Source organism: Neolamprologus multifasciatus, chromosome 3 (assembly GCF_963576455.1).
Source record: "Neolamprologus multifasciatus chromosome 3, fNeoMul1.2, whole genome shotgun sequence".
Classification (NCBI taxonomy): domain Eukaryota; kingdom Metazoa; phylum Chordata; class Actinopteri; order Cichliformes; family Cichlidae; genus Neolamprologus; species Neolamprologus multifasciatus.
In genome coordinates, this window is record NC_140441.1 from 6,937,730 (window position 1) to 6,963,787 (window position 26,058).

At 39.8% G+C, this 26,058-nt stretch overlaps 1 protein-coding gene across 2 annotated transcripts in view; it reads right to left on the minus strand.

The window, feature by feature from the left end:
- The window catches only part of LOC146521314 (uncharacterized), an 87,447-nt gene that overhangs the window by 33,300 nt on the left and 28,089 nt on the right, over nt 1–26,058 (minus strand). Inside the window, exons 1-2 of one of the 2 annotated variants that reach the window (XR_014873314.1) lie at nt 11,071–12,305; nt 6,904–7,006 (exon numbers count right to left, since the gene is read on the minus strand). Coding sequence is in view for 1 of the 2 variants with exons in the window: in XM_085154980.1 (XP_085011106.1) it covers nt 6,904–6,921 (18 nt within the window). In the remaining variant the exon portion in view is untranslated. Of the gene's footprint in view, nt 1–6,903; nt 7,007–11,070; nt 12,306–26,058 lie in introns of those variants that run through there. The other variant, XM_085154980.1, reaches the window with a different exon arrangement.

A 26,058-nucleotide genomic window follows, 5' to 3' on the forward strand; every position in this document is an offset into this window, starting at 1 on the left:
CATAGCAGTGAAAATATATGCTATGTCTTCTAATGATGCTGCCTAAGGGAAGCATGTATAATGTAAACAGAATTGGTCCTAGCACTGAACCCTGTGGAACTCCACAATTAACCTCAGTGTGTGAAGAGGACTCTCCATTTACATGCACAAATTGGAGTCTATTAGATAGATATGATACAAACCACTGCAGTGCAGTACCTGTAATACCTACAGCATGTTCTAATCGCTCTAATAGGATATTATGGTCAACAGTATCGAACGCTGCACTAAGGTCTAGCAGGACAAGCACAGAGATGAGTCCACTGTCAGAGGCCATAAGAAGATCATTTGTAACCTTCACTAAAGCTGTTTCTGTGCTGTGATGAACTCTGAAACCTGACTGAAACTCTTCAAATAAACCATTCCTCTGCAGATGATCTTTTAGCTGTTTGACAACTACTCTTTCAAGGATTTTTGATATGAAAGGAAGGTTGGAGATTGGCCTACAATTAGCTAAGACTGCTGGGTCTAGAGATGGCTTTTTGAGACAGCCAGCTTGAAGGCCTGTGGTACATAGCCGATTATTAGAGATAGGTTGATCATATTTAAGATCGAAGAATTAATTAATGGCAGGACTTCTTTGAGCAGTTTTGTAGGAATGGGGGCTAAAAGACACGTTGATGGTTTGGAGGAAGTAATTATTGAAGTTAACTCAGAGAGATCAATTGGAGAAAAAGAGTCTAACTTAACATCAATGGTACTAAGAGTAGCTGTCGATAATATGACATCTGTGGGATGATCATTGGTAATTTTTCTCTAATGATAAAAATTTTATTTGTGAAGAAGTTCATGAAGTCATTACTAGTTAACGTTAAAGGGATGAGAGTGGTTGAAGGATTTCTCCTAGTGGGCACAGATGAAGCGTATGATGCAGCTTGGGAAGTGCTGGAAAGGCGCTTTGGAGATCTGTTCACTATAGGAAAATGCTTCAGAGACAAACTTCACAGTTGGCCTAAAATAAGCTCCAAGGATGGAAGTTAGTTGAGAGAGTTTGCTGACTTCCTTAGAAGTTGTGAAGCTGCGATGCCACACATAAAGACATTAGAGGTTCTCAATGACTGTATGGAAATTCAGAAACTCTTGCTTAGTGATGAAAATAAGAAAAATCCTTAATGGAGAGTATCCATCATTTCACATGTTTACAGATTTTGTATCCACTGAAGCGGACTTAGCATGTGACCCCATAGCTTCAATGCAAGCCCTCAAGGGTTTGGAAATCAGTAAACCCAAACACTCACGCAACCAAGTCGTTCAAGCTAAAACATTAACGATAACTTCAAGTCACTTAACCAACTCAAGTCACGTAAATCCTATGACCTGCCTTTACTGCAAAAGAAATGGTCACACTCTGGATAAATGCTTCAAATTTATGGAAAAATCAGTCCAGGATCATATCAAGTTTGTACAAGCAGAAAAGCTGTGTTTTGGATGTTTAAAGGGGGGACATCATTCTAAGAAGTGTGATAAAAGGAATACGTGTGAGAAATGCCAGAAGAAACATCCCACGTGTCTGCATGATGACAAGTTTGTAGAGCGTAAAAGGATAATGCCTGCAATGAACAATAACTCTCAAGACAAGGACGAAGGAGACGAACCAGCAGCCGCAATCTCTAATACAGTAACTCAAGTAACTTCGAGCACACTGACATCCTCCATTCTACCTGTAAATGGACTGATTCTTATATAGCGCTTTTCTACTCTCCCGGAGTACTCAAAGCGCTCTATACAACATGCCTCATTCACCCAATCACACCCATTCTCACAAGCACTTTATCTATACTTAGTGCTTTCTAACGACATACACATTCATACTCCGATGGATGCATCGGAGAGCAAGTTGGGGTTAGTATCTTGCCCAAGGACACTTGACATGCAGACTGGAGGAGCCAGGGATCGAACCACCGACCTTCCGATCGGTAGGTGACCTGCTCTACCTCCTGAGCTACAGCCACCCCTGTCTGGGTTTCATCAAAAAAAAAAAATCACCCAGACAGAGAAGTTCTAGTATTCTCGGTTCTCAGAGCGATACATCCTTTATCTTGGATGAAGTAGCCCAGGATCTCGACACAGATAAGAGTAAGGCTCATCTAAGACTATCGACCATGTCCGCCAAGTCAACAGTCATACCATGTGAGAAACTGGTAAATCTTCAAGTTAGAGGCTACAAGCAGGAAAAGAGAATTACATTGCCACCGGTCTATACAAGAGAGTTCATCCCTGTGAACAGATCACACATCCCGACGTCTGAAACTGCTTTGAATTGGCCTCACCTCGAAAGGCTGGCAGATAGGTTACCTCCAATGCTTGAATGCGAAGTTGGTCTGCTTCTCGGCTATAACTGTCAGCAAGCCCTTCTTCCACGGGAAGTCATTGCAGGTGAGGAGAATCAGCCTTACGCACAGCTAACTGATCTCGGCTGGAGCATAGTTGGGTGTACGTTTCAAGTTCAAAATCACAATGATGATATTGGCATAAGCCACAGAATCACTGTTCGAGAAGTTACTCCTGCAGTACAACAAGCAGTTGAACTCAGGCAAGAAGTGCATTTTGTATGCAGAACTCAAGTGAAGGAAGTGGGTCCAGCTGATGTGATAAAGGCTTTGGGATCTGATTTCTCTGAGCATGCAACAGATGACAATCCAGTCTCTCAGGAAGACATTTTGTTCATGTCAAAGGTGACCAAAGGCATAAGGCAAAAGGAAAACGGTCACTATGAACTCCCATTGCCATTCAAAACCGACAACCCGAATCTTCCAAACAACAAACAATGCGCTGAGCATAGACTGTCTTCGTTGGAACGTCGGCTCAGAAGAGATAAGAAATACTATGAAGATTACGTCAAGTTCATGGACAACGTCATAGCCCGTGGAGACGCAGAGAAGGTCCCAGAGCAAGAACTGGATAATGAGGCAGCATGGTATATACCACACCATGGGGTCTACCACCCTCACAAACCTGAGAAGATACATGTGTTTTTTTATTGTTCGGCCCGTTTCCAGGGGACATCTCTTAATGATCACCTTCTGACTGGACCAGATCTTACCAACGCACTGATTGTAGTGTTATGTCGATTCAGAAAGGGCCCCATCGCCATCATGTTTGACGTGCAGAGGATGTTCCACCAATTCCACGTCATCAAGGAGGATCAAGATTATTTGAGATTTCTTTGGTGGGACAAAGGCGATTTAAACTCTGAGCCTTCAGTGTACAGGATGAGAGTGCATCTTTTCGGAGCAGCTTCATCTCCCGGGTGCTGCAATTTCGGACTCAAACATATTGCTTCTCAAGGTAGAAACAGATTCAATGAAGAGACTATTGAGTTCATCCAAAGAGGTTTTTACATTGATGGCGGACTCGCTAGTGTGACATCAACAGTTGAAGCCATACAGTTGGTAAAAGAGTCAAGGGCACTTTGTAAAACGGGCAACCTACATCTGCATAAGTTTGTGTCAAACGATAAAGCAGTGCTTGCAGCTATTCCCCAAGAGGAACGAGCTAAAGCCAAAGACCAGGACATGGCTCTTGGAGAACTCCACATTGAACGTGCACTTTGAGTACAATGGTGCATAGAGGCAGATGAATTCCAATTCAGAGTCCAAGTTAAAGACAATCCATTGACAAGGAGAGGGGTGCTCTCGATTGTTGCTTCAGTCTTTGACCCCCTTGGGTTTGTTGCCCCATTCATATTAATTGGAAAGCAAATACTCCAAACGTTGTGCAAGGAGAAAGTTAATTGGGACGAGGATCTCCCAGATCACATTCTACCACAATGGGAAGCATGGTTGAGAGACCTGCCCAAGTTGGCAGCTCTGAAGATCCCATGAAGCTACTCACAAGATTCTGACATTGTGCAGTACGAATTGCACAGTTTCATGTTTCATGTTCATACCTCAGAGCAAAAGGTAGAGAAGGACAGGTCAGTTGTGCACTCATCATGGGCAAGGCAAGAGTTACGGCCATTAAGCAAACAACCATCCCAAGGCTCAAACTGTCATCGGCCGTGACTTCAGTTCGCATCGCAGATGTGATCAAACGAGAACTAGACATCCAAAGTCTACAGGAATATTATTGGACAGATTCACAAGTCGTATTAGCATACATAAATAATGATGCTAAAAGATTTCACACATTTGTCGCCAATCGAATTCAACAAATAAGACAAAGCACAAGTCCTGGAAAATGACAGCATGTCAGCTCAGAGGAAAATCCAGCTGATCAGGCCTCCAGAGGTTTAAATGCTACTCAGCTGAAAGAGTCAAACTGGTTGAAAGGTCCCAATTTTCTTTGGAAACAAGATCTTCCAGTCAAAGGGAAATGGTGGGAGAGGTTGAAGAAATGGATCCTGAAGTTCGTAAAGGCTATACGCACACTGTACATTCGAAGGAAGCAAACCCAGTGCTAGAGCGTTTAAAGAAGTTCTCCAGTTGGTCGAGAGCTATCAAGGCCAAGGATTCACCAAAGAGTACAAGGGTGTTCAACAAAGAACGAACAAAGTGACAGATCTTGAAAAAAGAAAAGACACAGAATTATTCATCATCAAGCCAGTGCAAAGAGACGTCTTTACTGAGGACATACATAAGATCAGATCTCAAGGAGAAAATTCTCTGCACAAGCGCAGCAGACTAAAGCAGTTAAATGCCTTTTTGGACAAGTCGGATGTTCTCAGGGTGGGAGGAAGATTATCTCAATCAGCTTTACACTATGATGTAAAACACCCTGCAATTCTCTCCAAGGAGTCCCATGTGTCAGCCCTACTCGTCAAACACTACCATGAACGTGTACATCACCAGGGAAGAGGGATGACAATAAATGAATTGCAGGAAAATGTCATATGGATTTTAGGATGTGGGAGTGTTGTTTCTTCACACATTTACCATTGTGTTAAGTGCAGAAGATACAGAAAGGCTACAAATGTCCAACAGATGTCAGATTTGCCAGAAGTGAGAACAGAAATGGCACCTCCTTTCACGTATTATGGCGTGGACTGTTTCGGGCCATTCCTGGTAAAGGAAGGAAGAAAGGAAGTCAAAAGGTATGAACTATTGTTCACGTGTTTATGTTCACGAGCTGTGCACATTGAAACACTAGATGACTTATTGACGGATGCCTTCATGAACGCTCTTCGAGTTCTGATAGCCATAAGAGGTCCTGTCTGGCAATTAAGATGCGACCAAGGGACAAACTTTATGGGTGCCAAAAGAGAACTTTTGGAGCTAATGAAGGATATAGATCAAGAACCACAAAGAGCTATTGGTTGTGAATTTGTGGTGAACGTTCCGGCAGCTAGCCACATGGGGGGCGTCTGGGAACGTCAAATTCGTACAGTACGAAGTGTATTGACAGCGATGCTGGACAAGTTCTCAAACAGACTCGATACAGCTAGTCTAAGAACACTGCTTTACGAGACAATGGCCATCATTAACAGCAGACCTTTAAGTGTTGAGTATCTCAACGATCCCTTGGGACCAGAGCCACTAACTCCCAATCACATATTAACGATGAAATCTTTGGTTATTCTTCCACCTCCAAGAGAGTTTTGCAGAGAGAATTTGTACTTGAACAAAAGATGGAAAAGAGTACAATTTCTAGCAAATGAGTTTTGGCAAAGGTGGAGGCGAGAGTATCTGTTAAATCTCCAGCGGCGACAGAAGTGGCAGAACGTCTCACGAAACCTGCGAGTAAATGACATTGTGATACTGCAGGATGATAATGCTCCAAGATGTAAATGGAAACTTGCTCTAATAGTAGAGGCTATAAAGAGCCCAGATGGCAAGGTTCGAAAGGTGAAGCTCAAGACCAGTGGAACTACCTTTGACAGGGGGAAACCACGGACAACGCTGATATATCTGGAAAGACCCATTCACAAGGTAGTGACTTTACTGGACACTGACATGCAAAGTGAACCAGACTCTAATGTTGACACTCATTGGAAAATCACATTGCAAACAATGAGTGATTTTGGTGGGAGTGTAAGTGTCACAGAAATGGCTTATGTATAAAGAAGTTTAATAGATGGTTCCAGCAGTTAAAATGTTCTTGCTTGTAGATTTCTGTGGTCAATATTGTAAGGGTGTGTTTATCTTGTCACAAAGAACAAGTTTTGTTACACTGCTATTATCGCGAGGTTTGGGCGTGATAGTATAGGCTGTGAGCCCACGTTAAATAATCACGCTAAGGAGTTCAGCGAGCTATCTGCAAAGGCCTGGTTAGTCTACGAGCTGTACAAGGTATTTGTCATTTGCAACTGTACTGTAATATTGTGGAAATTTGTAATGTATGGTGTTCTAATTATTTTATGTTTTAGAATGAAAAAGACTGTAAAGGTATTCTTCTAGGACCTCCGAAGTGGCAGGCGACCACGAGGTAATTTTTTGTTGTTAAAGCACGAGTGTTACTTTTGATAGACTGAAGCGCTTAAAGCCTTTGTGTTTTATGTTTGTAGTTTTCACGGCGTTCAATAAATGCAGTGAAGCGCCCGTCTTGAAGAAGCCGTGCGTGTGTTGTCATTTCGGAGTTACAGTAGGTGTGTTTCCACCACCTTCTGGTGATAATATCACATTTCAATGATGTGCTACAATGAGAGTCGTAATGAAAAATACATATTGAAGAAATATTGATAAGTGGGGAAAATATTTTACTCATAAAAAATTGTGAGTTCAATTTTTTATATTGTTGTTTCAATGTGTGCCGATAAAAAATATGTTTGTATCTTCTTGTAACATCTGAGTTTTTTGGTTGTGAATGTAGATTCTGTGTATATGGAGGAGGGATGGAAAAGATAAAGCTGCTGTTAACATGTTTTTAAAAACCAACCAGCTGTGCACACAGTTTCAATAACAGTGTAACTGTGATGTTTTGTCTCACCTTTTGTGTTGAAGTCATTTTTTCCTCTATAGTGGCTGAGCTGAGTCCAAATGGCTGAAATTGTTCCTCTGTTGCTCCACCAGACTCTTCTCCTGTTACTCAGCTGGGACACAAAAAGTATATGCATTTTATCTCTGATAAAAAAAAATGCAGAGCAAATAAACATAACTAAACTCCTCAGTGACAACAATACCTATGAAACTTCAATGTGGAAACCGAGAAGCAGCTACAACAAGAAAGTCATCAGCTGCCCACAAGAACCTGAAAGGGAAAAAGCCACTGACCCCCCTGCATATCATTGCCTTTACCCAGTGGATGCTACACCCTGTAAATATGGACTTCTATAGATCCACAAGTCCGGCTCACAGCAGTGGTAGCAGTAATGGTAGCAGTATAAACTCAGCCACCTGAAGCACCTCATTAGATTCCACCTACTCCACACAGACAAGGAAAAGGGTGGTTGTATGTATATATTTTCAGGAGCAAGAAGATGACAGTGACGTCCTAAGGTCACATGAGCTTGTGGGCCATGCAGACGTAATCTTTTCTTAATCTTAAGCCTTGACTTTAAAATATATGCTTTTCCACAGTTGACCTTAATCTTACAGAGAATGCGATGAATTTATGGATAATTAAAGTCAGTAATATATCCACAAACACAACAAGAAAGTCAGTTAATGCTATCATTCTACTCTTCATTTGATCAGAAACAGTTATCACAATTTGTACATTTTCTTGTTACAAATATATGTAAGAATTGAGCCAAATTTAGTAATGCCAACAAAATGAAATAACAATATTTGTATCTTATATATGATACATCTATATATACACACTGTCAAAGATACTTGTCTTTGAGTGAAGATTTAAGGTGATAGGACATAAATAAATGCAACTTGAATCTTTACTGAAGCTCAGTATTTGACACAGAGTTCAAGTTCAATGCTGTAATAACTAATAATGATTAATATAATAATAACTGTAATATTGGCAGTATAATATTTACATTACCGACATAAGATGACTTTAGTCTCATGAGCAACATTAGCTAATTGTTATTTACTAGCTAATCTTAAAATGACTGTTCAGTACAGAAATGAAGCCCAACAATCATGTTTTTACAGTCCCGCGGTCTCAGCCTCAGATACTCAACAAATCAAACAAAGCTCATAAAAAAATAAACAGATGAACAAAAACATATTCTCAAACATATAACTCTTTGAATTGGAATACAGCCTATAAAAGGTGTGTGTATGAGAAGTACTCCTCAGAACCACTTGGTGTTTGCTGTGACTGCATGTAGTGGGATCAGTGGTAATAAAGCTTTGATGAAAAATACTTCAGCCTCATCTGACCCTTCTTCTCCAGCTGGGATATCAAAAGAATTGGTGAAGTCAAGAGAAAGTGAACCTCAACAGCGCCTAGCCACACGAGAAGTCCGATCACTTTCTCTCTAAGCTTCTCAGACTCAGAACAAAAGTTGTCTGGCAAAACGCTTTTTACAAATCCTGCTGGAATAGGTCTGGTTACAGCCGCAGTCAAAGCACGATGGAAATAATTGAACAAGCAAGCAAATGTAGCCCTTCGGCACCCTTCGCAGTAGGCTTCCACTACTCTCTCTATAGGGCTTTGGAGTTGACATCACGCCGCAATGTATTGTGGGAACGCTGCGCCATCTTCCGGGGCAACTAATCAAAACAAACACACTGTGTTGTAACAACGACTAAAAGAAAGATGCTTAAAAGTAGCTCAAAAGTAAGTAAGTAAAATTTGATTTATATAGCACCTTTCAAGATAAAAATCACAAAGTGCTTCACAGAAGCTAAAACCTAAAAATAAAAATCAACCAAAAGCAAGTTTAAAAAGATGAGCTTTTAGCTGGTTTTTTTTTTTTTTTAAAAGCAACCACGGAGTCCACAGATCTCAGGCTCAAAGGGAGAGAGTTCCACAATCTGGGGGCCACAGTTACAAAAGCTTCATTTTTTGCAGGCGAGTTTCTGAGAGAGAACAGGCAGATTTAGAATATAACATGCAGCGTTCTATAGATGGGTGCATAAAAAAATGAAAAATTACATGTATGTGCTACCTTTCTAAACACTTTGTTACATTTATGATAAAGTAGATAAAACATATTTGTGTCAGCCTTGGCTGATAGTTCTTGTCTTTAAATTAATTTTGTCTGTGTGTGTTTCAGGTCCTGCACTCTCAAAAACTGAATGAACCAGCATTGCAGCCATGGGTCACTGTAAGCATCACAGGGAAGATTGAAGCCACCCACTGCACCTGTAAGGCAGGAGTTGCGGAGACCTGCAGCCATGTCGCTGCTCTTCTGTTTAATGTAGAAGCAACAGTGGATCCGTGGCACAAGGACTGTTACAGATGAACAAGGACTGTTACAGATGAACCTGCATACTGGGTTTTGCTGGGTAATATGACCAAGATACAGCCAGAGGTTGGCCATGAGATGGACTTCTCCTCTTCAGCTGCCCAAAAAAGGCTCTTGATCAAAACATAAACATACCATCCGTATTGAAAGGTAAAAGTAGCTGTCCTCAAAAAAGAAAAATCCTACCTGCTACTGTGGAGGAGCTGTCACCGCTATAGGGCATTGGAGGGTGATGTCACGGGGGTGGGCGTGGAAAGGATTTTGGCCTGATGCGCCATTTTCCGGGTCCAAACAAAGCGCAAGCGAAAAAGGAGCGAAGGCACACACAACAGCCATGGTTCGTACTTGTTGTGTGGTCGGCTGCAATGTTCAATCACACGACCTGCACTGGAATAAGCTTAAAAAGGGTTTGTCTTTTTATTCTTTCCTAACCTGGAAGCATGATGAGGGAACTTATATGGCGGACCTTACAAAACGAAGGCGTCCAGCCTGGATAGCAGCCATGAGACGGCTTGATATCCAGTTCGCTTCCATCTCCAGATATCTGTTGGTGTGCTCCAGACATTTTCACTCCGGTAAGTTCATATACAGAACTTACTCTTTATAGCTTAATAATTATCGTTGGGGCTCTTGGAGGTTATAGAAATTGCAAACAAACATAGAATTGAGTGACTGTGGAGACATACGTGCTATGTAACGATTTGCTAACTCTTTCGCACAACTCTAAGGAAGCCTGCCTATGAAATGAATCAAACAAATCCAGACTGGTTACCAACGTTACACATAGGGCACTCTGAAATCCGAACGTGAGGGTTAGGGTTAACAAGATATTTTGATTTGTGGACCTGGAAAATGGCACAGCGCTCCCACAATACATTGCAGTGGACCCGGACTGCCATGTAAATAATTTACATTAACTGTATATGTCCTGACTGAGTACCACTGTTAAAAAGTTGAATAAAGAAACAAACTAATTTTTGCCTCTTTTAAAAAAAAATAAAATTAAAACCACTTTGTACAACATCACATCAGTTACAACGTAGAATCCATGACATTTATAGTTCACAAATGGCAAAATGTTTACACAAAATCATGACAGCGTTTACATGATATCACCCACTACTAACACTACTTAATTTACTGTATCTCTTGAAAATTTACCGCTATTTATACAGCAAAGACTTTAGAATATTTAACAGGTCAAGTTTCATTTTTCCCTGGTTTTACTACCACACAGTTCACAAAAATGTATTACAGTCACCTCTTCACCCTCACATAGAAGAAGTAATCTGATTGGCATGGTGGTATGTTTGAAGCAGGTCCCTTGTGTAGCACTGGAACCCAGTCAATCACAATGTGTTTCATACATTTCATAGGCTGGTTTGCTGCAATAATGCCAAATAATTAGCAACTCTATAAATAGAAGGTAGTTCTGCAAAATCCCTCAGTAGGATTTTTGTTCTGATTGGCTATGACCTCAGAGCGCATCGAAAACCTTTTGGCCCCCTTCTCAGCAAGCTTCCTCTACTCTCACCCTGGGGTTGCGCTCCCCCAGGCTTGTACCTGTGGCTTCATGTCCTGGTGGTGGGGGTTGGTTGTTCTCCTGCCCTGCATTTTTCTTTATGTGTTCTTTCCCCTAGCAACCGCCATATTATGATGTTGCAAGCAATCACAAACTCTACAGTCTGTCTAACTCCAATGTCTACCAAGCAATCTATTATTCTCAACAGAGCTAAACTCAGCATAAACCGAACCTGCATTAAAGTTAGCTCGATGCTTACCTTTAGACGAGCCCACAAACCGAGAGAAACTCCGTGATGAAGCTGGAAGTTTTTCCCAAACACAGGAAACAGATCAGGGAGCAGAGACCCACGTGGTTCACGCTGATCTCAGCTACAATCCAGGAGACAAGGGTGTGCAGATCGATGCAGATATCGATCCAAACGTTGGTAGTGGTATATGTTCCTGTAAGTTTACTACTTTACTCCCGTTTCATGAAAAAGCAGCTTTCTCTGCTCGACTCCTCTCCTGCACACACACTTTGCTCCTCCCCCTTTACCCGGCTCCGCTGTGATTTGTTGCTGTGCGGTCACGTGACTCAGCTGCACAACGTAACCCCGTGGAGTGTTATTTTAAAGTAGCGCCAATCTCCTTTTGTTAAACTCTTTTCCTTGGCCTCGATGAAAACGTCATCGTGGGGAGAACAACTGCTGAGATCTCAGGAAAAGAGAGGAGCTGTGCTGACAATTGGAACAGCCTTACACTCGTCTCTCTGTAACAACGTGACACCGGATGTCCGCCTGTTGAAACTACATTGTGCTGAAGATGGACTACAAAACAAACATCTTATTTCGTCACAATGTGTTCTAACCCTGTTGTTTTATGGAGGTCATATAAACGAGAACAGCCTGTTAAAAATATTGCTTCATTATTAAGTTTGAATTTTAAAGAAGAAGGAACAGTTAGGGTCAGATTTACTAACATCTGCAGCAGCTCAAACACGTCTTTTGATGTTAAAGAGCTGCTAGATTTACTGAAGAGACTGTCCTAAAACTCTCCAGTCAGTCCTCAAGCTGTGGATTGAGGTGAGCCCTGCTTATTTTTCCTCCATAATACAGCTTATATGAAGCTGAAATGAATTACGCTTCTTATTTTTTTAATAGTGCACACAGCTAACTCTCTCTGCTGAATATGTAAAAAATAAAAGTGTTACTGTGTTACATGCCTGACTGTTGCTCATGGTCTGATGGGAAATAATGTTTTCTGTTCTTTAGCACATCGAAGAGTCAGCTGTTCACAGCTGCTCTCAAGCAGATTTTTACTGAACTGGAGTGGCTTCTTCATAGAGAGATTAAAGCACACTGTTAGTAGATCATCCTGCAATTGTGACATCACAATAATTGGCCTCGCTTTATAAATCTGTCACTTCTATAACATATGAAATAAAATACATAATACAATAAGTACTTTGTGAAGGACTTTGCTGACATCTTGGCTGAATACATGCCAAAATATGATTGTGTTCCTATTGTTGGGGGTTTTAATATTCACGTGTGTTGTCCTGATATGCCCATGGCAAAGGGCTTTTAAAGCCTTATTGATTCTTTTAATGTGGTGCAATGTGTGACCTGTCCCACACATGAATGTGGACACACACTTGATCTTGTTTTATCTCATGTTTTGTTTTGGGGGTTTTTTGTTTTGTTTTTTTTGTTTTTAATGTAGAGATTTGTGATGCTGTTTTCTGACCACAGTCCTGTGATGTTTGAAGTTCCTCTTGCCTGTACCTCAGTTAAACCTCACGCTGCTGCTCGGCGCTGTCGGCGCTCCTCCACTGCTAAGCAGTTTTCAACAGTTTTAACCAGAACTGCAAAATCCCAGATTTTTAATGCAGCCAGACCACAGAACTGAGCTCATGGTTTTATTCCACCTGCCAAACTGCTTTGGACTGCTTTGGACATGGCTCCATTAAAATCCAGGCATTCTAAAACTAAATCTGAGCCCTGGCTGAACGACACGACCCGAGCTGTCAGACACGAGTGCCGTTGAGCTGAGCACACATGGAAAAAGGACAATTTACAAGTGTCATTACAGATGCTAAAGGACTGTTAGCGTCAATAAAAAAAAATAAAAAATCCACTTATCTGACATTATTCTGTGAAACTGTAACAACTTGCATGTTTTATTTAAAACTATTAACTCTGTTCTCAGTGCACCACATACTGACTCTATCAAGCCCTTCTCTGCAGCCTGAGAAAGTTTTTTTCAATTCAATTCAATGATAAAAAGACTGAGGTGATGATTTTTGGTAGCCCCACTGAGACCCCAAATGTATATTTAGATTCCTTGGCTCGGTATGTTAAGCCAACTGTCACAAACCTGCTGGTCAAAGTGGACTGTGATCTGAAGCTTGACAGTTAGATTAAGGCAGTGGTAAAATCAAGCATCTTTCAGCTGAGGCAGCTGGCTAAAATAAAGCCAAATCTTTCACAGAGGCACTTTGAGACAGTTATCTGGCACTCGATTGGATTACTGTAATGCACTTTATATATGGGTCAGTGCTTCATACATCTACAGAAGATTCAAAATGCTGCACCTCCAAAGTTTGAGCACATTTCCCCTATTTTAGTTTCACTTCACCTGCTGCACATTTCTTTTAGGATTCCTTTTAAAAAAAAATTATTTGCATTTAAAGCACTCCATGGCCTAGTCCAATCTTATCTCTCTGAGCTGCTACTGCCGTATACACCCACCTGCTCTCTTAAGTCAGCTGATCAGCTTTTCCTGAATGTACCCAGGACTGAGCATAAACTTAGAGGAGATCGTGCTTTTGCTCAGCCCTAGTGAGTAGCCTAAGCCCAGCAGGAGTGGATATTGCTGTGGGTAATGAGAAAAGATGACATTATATGCCACGGTAAATGCACTGCCTAATTGTTACCTCTCCCCACTGCCTTCAGTGGCAGGCAGCAGGAAACAGATCAGGAGGCAGAGATGATCTTTAAGTTTAACATTACTCACAATATTGCCAAAGAGTGATAAGGAATTTAAGCACAAGCACGTTTCAGTAACTTATCTTTCTTGTAGATCTGTGCTCCAAATAAAGAACTTTGTGCTGACAAGATTATTGATTAAAATAATAAATCAACATATGAACATCAGCTGATGCTGCTGAAGTGAAGCAGAGCAAAGTTACAGAGGTTTTATTAGAGACACAGCTATGCGTTTTGAAATTTCGCATAATTTTAAAAAGTTTGAATTTGTTCAGTAGCCTATTGAACAGCAAAAATGAGACTTTCTTTTCAGAATTAGGTAAAAGGAAAAGAACAGCGGCCGACAGCGCTGTAAACAACGGTAGACCTGTGCGTAATAAACAAGCGAATAATGCAGAAAACAGATTTTTTTTGACAGGAAACTGTTCTTGAAGTACAGAGAGAGAGCGAGAGAGAGAGAGAGAGAGAGAGAGAGAGAGAGAGAGAGAGAGCTGTGCATGAAGTGTGATTTTATTGTTGTGGAAGCAAAACAGCAAAAGTAAGAGGGAGTTCATGACAATGTTTATGTGAAGGGTTGGATCTTCTTCAGCTGCTGGTTTAGTCAATATTGTTTGGAGAGAGAAAAAACCTGCAACTTCAGAATCTAGTGGAAAAAGGGCGTGAACACAAAGCACGGACCCACCGAAACATCAGCGAGCTGTCGGCTTTCAGCCCCGACCGTGTCCGTGCTGTCGGGAGAGAAAGGCAACATCTCGCTGATTCTGATCCGTCGGTGGATCCACGCTTTGTGTTTACGTCTTTGTGCAGAATCGTGTTCCCTTCTCTCATTTACTATCTCAGCTGTTTGGTTGTTGTTATTTGTTGAAATTTTGTGAAGTTTAACCTGAAATTCTGGCATTTTGGGAAAAATAAATTCATATTAAAAAATCAATTCAGGATTTTAATGAATCAATATCACATTATCCAACCTAGAATCGATTTTAATTGATAAATCGATAATCAAAACCAACCCCTATACATAACTTTCTGGACATGTAGCCAACAGTAATGTTTTAACGTTCTTTGCAGATATGTAAGTGATCTAACTTTTAATACTTGCTTTTAAAAGTTTATTTTTTTGCCACCACGCTTCAGCCATCTGCTGTTTGTTTTTTGGTTTTTTTTTTAAATAGCCACAGCCACCACTGCACTATGAATTCTGGCCTATGTTGTGACATAATCAGCCTTCAAATGGGGCCTCGAAGGATGCAGACCAAGTATAGATAGATAATATAAGTGTAGATACTTACATGAAAACAAACATGAAGCTGAAAAAGCTGAAAAATTGCAGAAATTGTAAAAACTTTGCAGAAGCAAAGGAACTTTGCTAAAATGTAATAACTTAGCAGAACTGCAATATCTCAGAGGAAACATAATACTTGGCAGAAATACAATAGCATAGCAGAACTTACCAGAAACATGATAACTTCTCAAAAATACAAGAATTTAGGAGAAATAGTATAAGATAACAGAAAGAATATATTTAGCCAAAAATACTTAAACATTACAGAAACACTATGATTTAGAATTAGAAAAATAGTACAACATAGCAGAAATACTGTGATTTACCAGAGACACTGTGATGAACTATGAATATTGTAATTTTAAATTAATACTATGTTTTAGCACAAATACTATCATTTGGCAGAATACTATGTTTCAGCACAAATACTCTGGTTTAGCACACATATTATAACATAGCAGAAATACAATTATATAGCAGAAATGCTATATTTAGAAAGAAAAATATAATATAGTAGAAATACTATGATTTAGCAGAAATACTACAATATAGCATAATAACAATGATTTAGAACAAATACTATGATTGAGCAGAATAGTAATAACTTAAGTGAAAATACTGGAAAAGTAAAATGACAAGCTGAAAAAAAACGGAACATGTTTAAGCTCCGTCAAAACTAATTATTGTTCACCTGTGGAAAAAAAGAAATGCAAATACATTTGAAAAAAAAAAAAACAAATAAGAAAAACCAATAGATAAACACAAAATCAAATATGGATACAGAAATGTACAGAGAGAGACACACACACAGGGTCTATGCCAGTCAACCATTCTGAATATATTATATTTTTATCCAACAATGAGATGCTGCCCTAAAGAGGGTCTTTCTCTCTCTCTCTCTCTCTCTCTCTCTCTCTCTCTCTCACACACACACACACACACACACACACACACACACACACACACACACACACACACACACACAGCAGGGCAGCAAGTGAACAGGGGCTGTTAACAGCATGTTTCTTAGTCAGTCAAACAGCTGTGAGCTGCTGAATTTGAATCCACCAATCAGAGAGGTTATGTACTTTTTCCCGCCAAAACTGGTGCACCAAGTGCAGGCTTTTACACACACATGCAGCACAGAGAAACAGGATTTCTGCAGTCTTTTTCTCATTTTGAGGATTCCCCTCCAACAAATGGCCATAATTACCTAACCTCAGGGGCTAGAGCGGTCGTTCTTGGACCGTTTTGTTCAGAAGAGATGGGGGAATCGTCAAGTGTTGTCTATTTAAAATAAAAATGTGAATTTTTAGAGATATATGACATGGATGACTGGTTGGCTTACAAGCCATGAAGGCCCCAATATGCAAATTTGAATGCCTCAGCCCTCAGATATGATTGGCTGGCTGGGAAGCCATGCAGGCCCTAATTTGTAAATTTGAATGTCTCAGACCTCAGATATGATTGGCTGGCTGGGAAGCCGTTCAGACCCTGATATGCAAATTTGAATGTCTCAGTCCTCACAGAGGATTGGCTTCCTGGGGACCTGGCAGTAATATATAGAAATAGTATGATTAAGCATAAATACTACATTTAGTAGAAATACTATGTTTTATCACAAATACTATAAAAAGCAGAAATACTATAATATAGCAGAAATACTATATTAAGCACAAATCCTATAAAAAGCAGAAATACTCTATTTACCTCAAATCCTATAAAATAGCAGAAATAGTATGATTTAGCAGAAATACTGTATTTAGCACAAGTACCGAAAAGTAGCAGAAATACTATAATTTAGCAGAATAGTAATAACTTACAAAATTACAAATATTTTGTAATTTTGTAAGTTGAAACACAAATGCACAGAGGGACACACAAACACAGGCTCTAATCCAGTCAACCAGTCTAACTATATATATATATATAGCACAAATACTATAAAAAGCAGAAATACTATAATATAGCAGAAATACTATATTAAGCACAAATCCTATAAAAAGCAGAAATACTATATTAGCACTAGAATTACTGAGCCTTTTTTCCCCTGGTGCAGTCCCTACTACTAGATTTACTAGCCTGCGTGAATATGCGTAAATTCCCCCCGACCCTAACACCTCTTGGCACCCCGCCGAGATTTTCACAGGTCTTCAGCTCCATTGTTCTCCTGCTTTTGTTGCGCAAAGACACCCTTCCCCAACCCCCAACCATGAAAGATTCAGGTCTTTCCTTCCCTGCAAGGCTACTTTCTTTCCTTACCTGCAGCGTGCCTGTCCATAAACACATATACACAGAGTTGTACATATATTTATATAGCCACACCTTACATAATATGCATAAAGTCTAGTTATACACACACTCACATCTATATCTATATATATAGGTGTGTGTGTGTATATGTAACATAGTTAAATAGAGATGAAGTTAAATCCCGCTAAATGGGACATTGGCGCCACCTACTGTTGAAAAAGTCACCCTGCAACATTCACAAGGGGCAAGGGATTCTGGGTAATCCTCAGAATAATGGAGGATTCCTGCGAGGTAAGGAATGTGCAAATGTCGTGGGGAGGAAAAATCATATCGCAGGCTGTTAAAGTAATACAGTCTGACCCAATTATTTTTGTTGTTTATACATCATTTGTTGCGGGTCATTTCTCCAGTCTTTATGTTGAACTGAGTGCACGTTTATGTGAGATTTCTTTATTGGGAAGAGAGGAAACAAAATGGGAGCATAGTTAGCTAACTCTGTTGTTGCTTTCCCGTTTAGATTTTGTGCTGATTGCCCACGACATTAAAAAGAGAGCATTCTAACCATTGCCTTTTTGTTGTGAATGCAGGTATGTGACTGTGCCACACTGTTTAGAGATTTCACATTGTTTCATGTACAGCTTTAAAATATATTTCTATATTCCTTTCATTTGGGAAATTTAACATGCAATGTTAATGGTGTTGAAGTTTTTCTATTTTGGTTGTATAAATTTACCACTATACGATCACACTGCAAGTGGAAATGTAATCCTGAGAATAATGGAGGATTCCTGCGAGATTTTGTGCTGATTGCCCACGACATTAAAAAGAGAGCATTCACTCATTGCCTTTTTGTTGTGAATGCAGACCAGAGAAGACACTACACAGAGGTCACATATATATATATATATATATATATATATATATATATATATACATATGTGTGTGTGTGTGTGTGTGTGTGTGTGTGTGTGTATTTTTGAATACACGTGTCCATATTTATGTTTCCAGATTGTTTGTATAGTGCACTTTCTATACCGTGCTTTTTGTACAGTTTTTATTTAGCTGCTTTTGTCTTGCACTGTCCACTTTTTTGCAATGACAATGCAGATTTTCCACTTGTGGGACAAATAAATGCAGATTTGCTGTGTGTGTGTGTGTGTAACATTGGCATTTGTTTATTCAGATCCAAGGCAGGCCAAACCTCTGTGTTACAACCTACATACAAAAGACACACATTCACAATATATGGGTACACAAGTCTGTTTTATTTCAAAGTGTTTCAGACTTTACAGCATTTGCAGAGTGTCCATCATCCCTGCATTTGGCACAGGTGAATTTCTGACATGTTGCATAGGTAAACCTGCCGCGATTCCTGTTGCAGCTCTCTTGCACCTGGCACTGCGTTGTCTTTACAGTCCCTGGCACAGCAGCTGCAGCAGCTTCAGCAGCCTGCCTCTGTGCTAATATTTCCTTGAGCTGCGTGAATAGGCAATGAAGTTGCTGAGCTAGAAGACTCAGAAACAATCTTCTTTTGCCTGTCCATCCTGTACATGCCTTGTACAAAATGTAGGCATTCACCGCCGCCAGGTCCAGCATATTGTAGAAAACCGCTACTGGCCACCTGCATGTTGCTGCTCTTACGGAATACATCCGCGCAATTTGGTCCAACACGTCTACACCACACTGTAAAAGCAGAGAGAGAGAGTCATGAGTATATGTTTTTTTTTTTATCGGCCTGTGTAGCACACATCAGAAAACATTGTAGCACTGGTGTAAAATTGTACACACATTCACATACCTTCATGTGGTTATAGTCTGTTATCGTGTTGGGTTTCCTCTTTCTGTCGTCACCGATCATCACGTCTTGGTGCATGGAACTTAGAACACACACAGTCTTGTTTTTTTTAGGTGCATAAGTTGTCAAGGAGACAACGCCACTTCTTGTTAGGATGCCTGGGTCGTGGCTTTTGAGTTTATTATATTATTTATAATTTCTAGTCTTTGGGTTTTCGTGAGTCATGTCTTATGGTTTGTCTCTGTGTAATCCTTGGTTGCTGTCTCCCCTGTCTGCTGTGTCCCCGTGTCCAGTCTGTGTCTGCCCTGGTCCCACGTCTCTGTTCCCTCTGTTGTAGTGCCTGCATGTGAGTCTGTGTCTTTTGTTCAGTCTGTGTTATGTGTTTCCTGTTTTACTTTGAAGGTTTCTGTCTCATCTCAGTGTGTTCAGTTTACGCTTCCTTGTCTCGTCAGTTCTGATTTGCCCCAGCTGTGTTTCCCTCCTGTTGTCCATTCCCTGATTGCTCCCTCTATGTATTTAAGCCCTGTGTTTCAGTTTGTCATTGTCGCGATCTACCGTTTATTTAGCTGTGTGTTTTTCAGTCCTCTGGTGTAAGTTTATTTTGATTTTTCCAGTTATGTTACATTTGAGTTTAAGATTAAAGCGGTTTTGAGTTTAAGTTTTGTTTCCGGAGTCTGCACTTTGGGTCCTTCTCCTGCCTGCACGCAGCCATCACATAACACTTCTAAGCACTGAAGTGGAGAATACCTCTCGCTTTGCAGTATCTTTTGCAAGTTGAGGAAGTTCACTGTGCCCAGTAACGTTGTTTTGCGCTGCAGCAGTCTGTGCGACAGTGACAGTGAAGTAAAGAAATTGTCCGTTGTGACATTTCTCCCATCATCCAAAAACGGCTCCATCAGTTTCATGACCACGTTCTCTGTCAGCGTCTCTACCTTCTGACGACTGGGGTCCTTTCCCAAGTAAGGAGATGCACTGCAGACATATTTGGTGTCCAAATCCGTGGCCATCCAGAACTTGATCCCAAATTTGTCTGGCTTGGTTATACTGTGTGAATGGACAACAAACCTTGGTAGGGAACAGCTGTTCATCTATGGTCATGTGTTCTCCTGGAGTGAAACTCTTAGCACAGTTCTCGTTGAAGCGTGTCCAGATGTCGGAGATCGCCGCAACTTTGTCTGTTTTCACCCGTTCTGCCCGCGTGTCCCTGTCATCAAATCGAAGGTGTTGCATAATTGAAATTAATCTATCTCGGGGCATTGTCTCTTTGATGGCACCAGAAATCCTTCTGACCAGCAATCCACAATGGCACCAACAGGACACATGATTGCTCTTACAAACAGGATTGAAATGAATGCCATCGGTTCATGAACTGATAAATTCCAGTCCGGCTCTGTTCTGCGGGCTTGATGTACCATGCACTCTCTGATGGTCTGCAGCATTCCCACGTCTAACAGGGAAAGGAAGCTTTGGAGCACACTTGTAATCTTACGTTGTCAGAAGATAAACAAATAGAGAATGGTAAATTTACATGAAGCTCATTCTAAATGGGTTTATATAAATATCATATGTAATATAGCAGAGAGGTGTGAATGTGTGTCTTTTATATTTGCAGGTCAGTCACTGTGTGGGATATTTTGTATAGATACGGCAGGCATTTCTGAAAGTTGTAACACAAAGGTTTGGCCTGACTTGGAGTGAGCAAATGCAATTGTGCCAGGCCTCAAGGATAATGGGTGGTTTGCAGAACAAAAGCTGGAGGAGAAATGAGCTGACGACCTGTGAAAATCTCAGCAGGGGTGATTAACACCTCGGGACTTGCACCAGAAAATAAAAAAGCCAGTAATTCTAGGGGGTGTTGGGTTTAGGGAAGTTCCGCAAATTTGCGCAGGTTAGTAAACCTAGTGTTAGGCACAAATCCTATAAAAAGCAGAAATACTATATTAAGCACAAATCCTATTAAAAGCAGAAATACTGTACTATGATTTGGGAGAAAAACTATAATTATTAGAAATACTATATTTGGTAGAAATACTATGTTTTGGCAGAAATACTCTATTTACCTCAAATCCTATAAAATAGCAGAAATAGTATGATTTAGCAGAAATACTGTATTTAGCACAAGTACCGAAAAGTAGCAGAAATACTATGATTTAGCAGAATAGTAATAACTTACAAAATTACAAATATTTTGTAATTTTGTAAGTTGAAACACAAATGCACAGAGGGACACACAAACACAGGCTCTAATCCAGTCAACCAGTCTAACTATATTCAATTTAAATCCTACAATGAGATGCTGCCAAATAAGAGTAGGGTTCTCTCTCTCTCACTAAACACACACACACACACACACACACACACACACACACACACACACACACACACACAGAAAGAGAGAGAAGCAAGTTTGTAGGTCAGTCAAGCAGCCTGGGAGCTGCTATATTTGAATCCACCAATCAGAGAGGGTGTGTACTTTTTCCCGCCAAAACAGGTGCAGCCGGTTTTACACACACGCAGAAGAGAGACAGATTTTTTGCAGTCTATTTCTCATAGTGAGTATTCCCCTCAAACAAATGACCATTATTTCCTAACCGTAGGGGCTAGAATGGTCATTCTTACACCGTTTTGTTCAGAAGAGATGGGGGAATCTTCAAGTGTTGACAATTTATCATTAAAATATGAATTATTAAAGATATTTGACTTGTAATCCACCATAACTGAGTAGAGGCAAAGCGAAAACTGACTTGACTTCCCCTCAAACAACGCTTTGTAACTCTAAATCTATTTGGAGTATCGATATCATTCTTTCACCGTCTTTCCGGTGAAAGAATGATCAGTCTTTCGATGACTGTTCTTTTGGTGAACAGTCATGGAAATTTGCAGGTCTCTCTGGAAATCCATCAAAAAGATATGACGAGAGAAAAAAGTGGTTCATTTCCAGAGTTTGAAAGCTGAAGAAATCTGAGCGAAGGACGAATTTCCTACCCTCAAACAAGTGTAACTCATCTCAGAACGGTAATAGATGAGAAACAAATTCTTGAATTGTGAGCGTCAGGAGTGTCTGAAGATATATCGGGACAAGCCTCATGTCTTAACGTCGCTTCGTTAAGGAGATATGACGATTCAAATATGCCTCTCATTACAGAAATCAAGCGGTAATTTTGAACAAACTCTACATTGACTTTCTATGGAGAGTTTTCTGACTTTGTGTTGGTCTGAGGAGATTTGCCAAAATTCTATAAATCCCACAACAATGATAATGACATTTTCTGAAAGCCAGCAAAAATACCTATGTATAATTGATGTATAATTTGTGGAAGTTGAGTGAAAATTGAGCAAGTAGCAAGAAGTTTTTCGGACATGAAGAGAAGACTGCGAAACTTACAGTGGCACACTGAAAGCCAAGTGCATAGAAACCATAACAATGCATGTATTTTGTGAAAAATCACAAAGATGAAACTCAAAACTTAAAGAGGGATAAGATGAAAACGGTAACAGATATGAAAAAGCTGAATCATACATGAATAGCCCAATAATTTGTGAACATTTTAAAATTTGAATGGTTGTTCTAGGCGAAAGTATGAGGAAGTAGTTAAGTTACAAAAACAAGCAAGTTTTAGCAGAATTGCAGAAGTTTCCCATTCATTTCAATGGGACAAATTAAAGGGAAAAAGCTCAATATTTTAAAAAGTATAATAGTAATAAATACCAAAAGTCATAGCAGTCGTTAACAGACAAAGCTGAATAGTTTAAAATTTGAACGGTGAAAATAGCACAAAAATTGTGGAAGTAGTTAAAGTCCAAAAAACATACGGAAGCAACTTGAAGAATAAAGTATAAAGTATAAAGAATAAAGAATAAAGAGAAACAGGAACTCAATAGTGTGGATGCCTTAAAGCATCCACACAATAACTTCATACTGTCACTGGGTTTAAACTAAAGGAGTGTTCAGAAGAAATCATCAGAATCAAACTGTGACAATAAAAAATGTTCATTAAAGTAATCAAGAATGGGATGAGTTTGATGTGAATCTTTGGTAATGCATGGGGGAAGCTCTGTGCCAATTTTATCAACAACTACGGATTTTATCCTTTTCTGGATGCAATACCTTGGCCTCCAGTAACACTATATGGAATCTTAGAGTCATTTTGACCAGGATTTTTCCTTTAATGGAAATATAAAGAAAATATTTAAGACTGCTTTCTTCCATTGCTGCAATATCTTTAAAATCAGAAATATCCTGTTCCAGAGTGATGCTGAAAAACTCGTTCACGCATTTATTACTTCTTGTCTGGAATATTGTAATTCATTATTATCAGGATGTTCTTCTTTGCGTTGGGACACAGGCAAGATGCGATGGCTGCTGTTTTATCTATGTGTGGATGCACATGCCCAGATCCCAAATTGTACCCAAATACTGTGCGTCCCTCCATCCAACCACACACTTTTGGACTGTGACCACCCACTGCACATGCTCTACCAAGGTATCACTGTGAATGACAACATCATCCAGGTAGCAAACAGCATATGCAGTGTGAGGACACCGCTATCGCTACAGGAGGTGCTGAAAAATGCCCGAGGCTACAAACAAGCCTAACAGAAGTGTAACGAATGGTACGAACCATACAGAGTAGAGAAGGCTGGTTTTGTCTTTGGCCTCTGCAGACAAATCACTTCTTAATTACCTGGAAGCACCTTAAAGACAACCGGCCACTCTCAACAGCTGGGACAAATCATCTGGCAAACAGATAAGCATAGGAGACCAAACACTGAGGAACAAATCCTCATTTCATCCTGAGATAACAGCATTTTCACCATTTCAGCCAATTCCTTTTGCACAATTTGTCTCTTGTGATTAGGCAAATTGTAGGGCCATGAACACACTTTCCAGGCTGTGTTTCAAATTGGTGCTGCATGAGAGTCTTGCAGATGGTCGGGGGAAGAACACATCTTCAACCTACTGTTGCAATGCAGGAACATCTGCTTTATTGGAATGTGTGAGATACTAATCACAAAGCATCTTAAACACACTCTGTGAAAACTTCATGCCCACATCTTGTTTTTAAGAAAAATCAAACATCTTTTCCTTAAGATCATTTCAGAGTTTTTAATGAGCTGCAGGAACCGTGCCGAGAGCAGCCAAGTCTCCTCCTCTGATAAACCTCCACATGTACCACTAAAAACATTTAAATTAGTTTGAATCGGAAATCATGGCTCAAACTACTTGCTGTGAGACCATTTCTTTATTTTTCACACCAAACTGTTTAATAAGACAAACTTTACACAGAGTTCATCAAATATAACTAACGCTTTAACATTATCAGGATTTCATAATACAGACTTCAAATCAAAAGGAAAACAGCTGCAGAACATGTGGATCAAAATGAATTCATTAAAAAATAACGTGTGGACTTCAAGGATACAGTAAATACACTGAAGTGAAAGAAGGAGCCAAAAATAGATGTTTAATAGGATTTGAATTAACTAAAATTAGTCACCTGTGATCTTTAAAATGGTTCTGATGTGTGTTGCTGTTTTGAACTTTTAACAGTTCTTTGCTGCCACTGTGAATATTGTGTTCTTTCCCTAATTAAATTAAGGTTACACAGTCTCACTGCTCCATCTTCTGGTTAAAAAAAAAAAAAAAAGGTATTACATGGAAGTACAGCCCAAAACCAGTTCAGCTTGAGTTTCTTTTTTCTGGACATAAAGTCACAGCAGGTGTTGTTTCAAAGCTGGTGGACAGATTTAGTTCATTTTGGAAGTTTTAAGAGTAACTGCTGTGTAATTATTTGCTGTTTTGGGAGAAAAGGATTTAAGGGAAGATTCTACCACAGCAAAAGTTTAAATATGAATGAAGGATTGAAATTTAACTGAGGTGAAACATGCAATGAATACATAACAAATAAGTTTATTTTGGAAAAGCTAAAAAAGTTCAAATAAAACAAATGATTTACATATCCATATGTGATTTTTGATAGAATACCAGTTTGGTTTAAAAAGAAAGAAAGAAAAGACATTCCTATAACTTTAATAGTACAACTACTAAACACTACTGTGTCCTAAGGGAACAAAGATTAAAATGTAACAGGGATAACATTTTAGAGAATTAAAATCCCTCAAAGGAAAAAAACATAAACTTGATTTACATATCTATACATGCAGCTTCCTAAATGTAACATTCAGGATTATTCACTGCAGGTCCAGAAATCAGAGCTACCTCATCAGATCCAAGTGTGACATTAGCTGACACTCTTTACAGGAGATTCCATCTGAACTCTGTGGAGCCTGATCTCAAGGTTTTTAAGTCTGACCCTGAAACCAGAAAAGGATCTTTCTCTGTCTTCAGATTCATTGTGATCCAGTGATTTCAGTCCTGCATGATCAGGCTGATGTTTGCACAGAGCAGATAATGAAGTGAATGTTTTTGCACATTGGTAAAAGTGAAACAGTTTATTTACAGCGTGGGATTGTTTGTGTTCGGAGTATGAACTGAGATTCCTGAAGCTCTTGTCACACTGGTCACAGCTGAAGTTCACTTCCATGTGCGTACGTTCACGTTTGTTACGATGACCTGATTGTGAGAAGCTTTTTTCACAGTGTCTGCACTTGTATGGTGTCTCTCCTGTGTGGATTTGCTTATGCTTTTTCTTTAAGCTCACGTGCAGTGGTGAAGGATGACCCACACTAGTCACAGATGTGCTTTTTCACCCCACTGTGGTAGAGTTCATGTATTTTTAATGTACTTGGTGTGTGGAAGCCTCTCCCACATTCTTTGTAGTCGTTCATTTCGTCTCCAGTGTGTCTACGTTGATGTGGTTTTAGGTCCCGTTGATGATTGGAAGTTTTTCTACAAAAGGTCACAGAGAAACTCTTTCCCACCACCACAGTGACGACAGGGTTGAGAACTGGATCCATCTGCGTTGCTCTGCTTTTTTTATTTTTATCC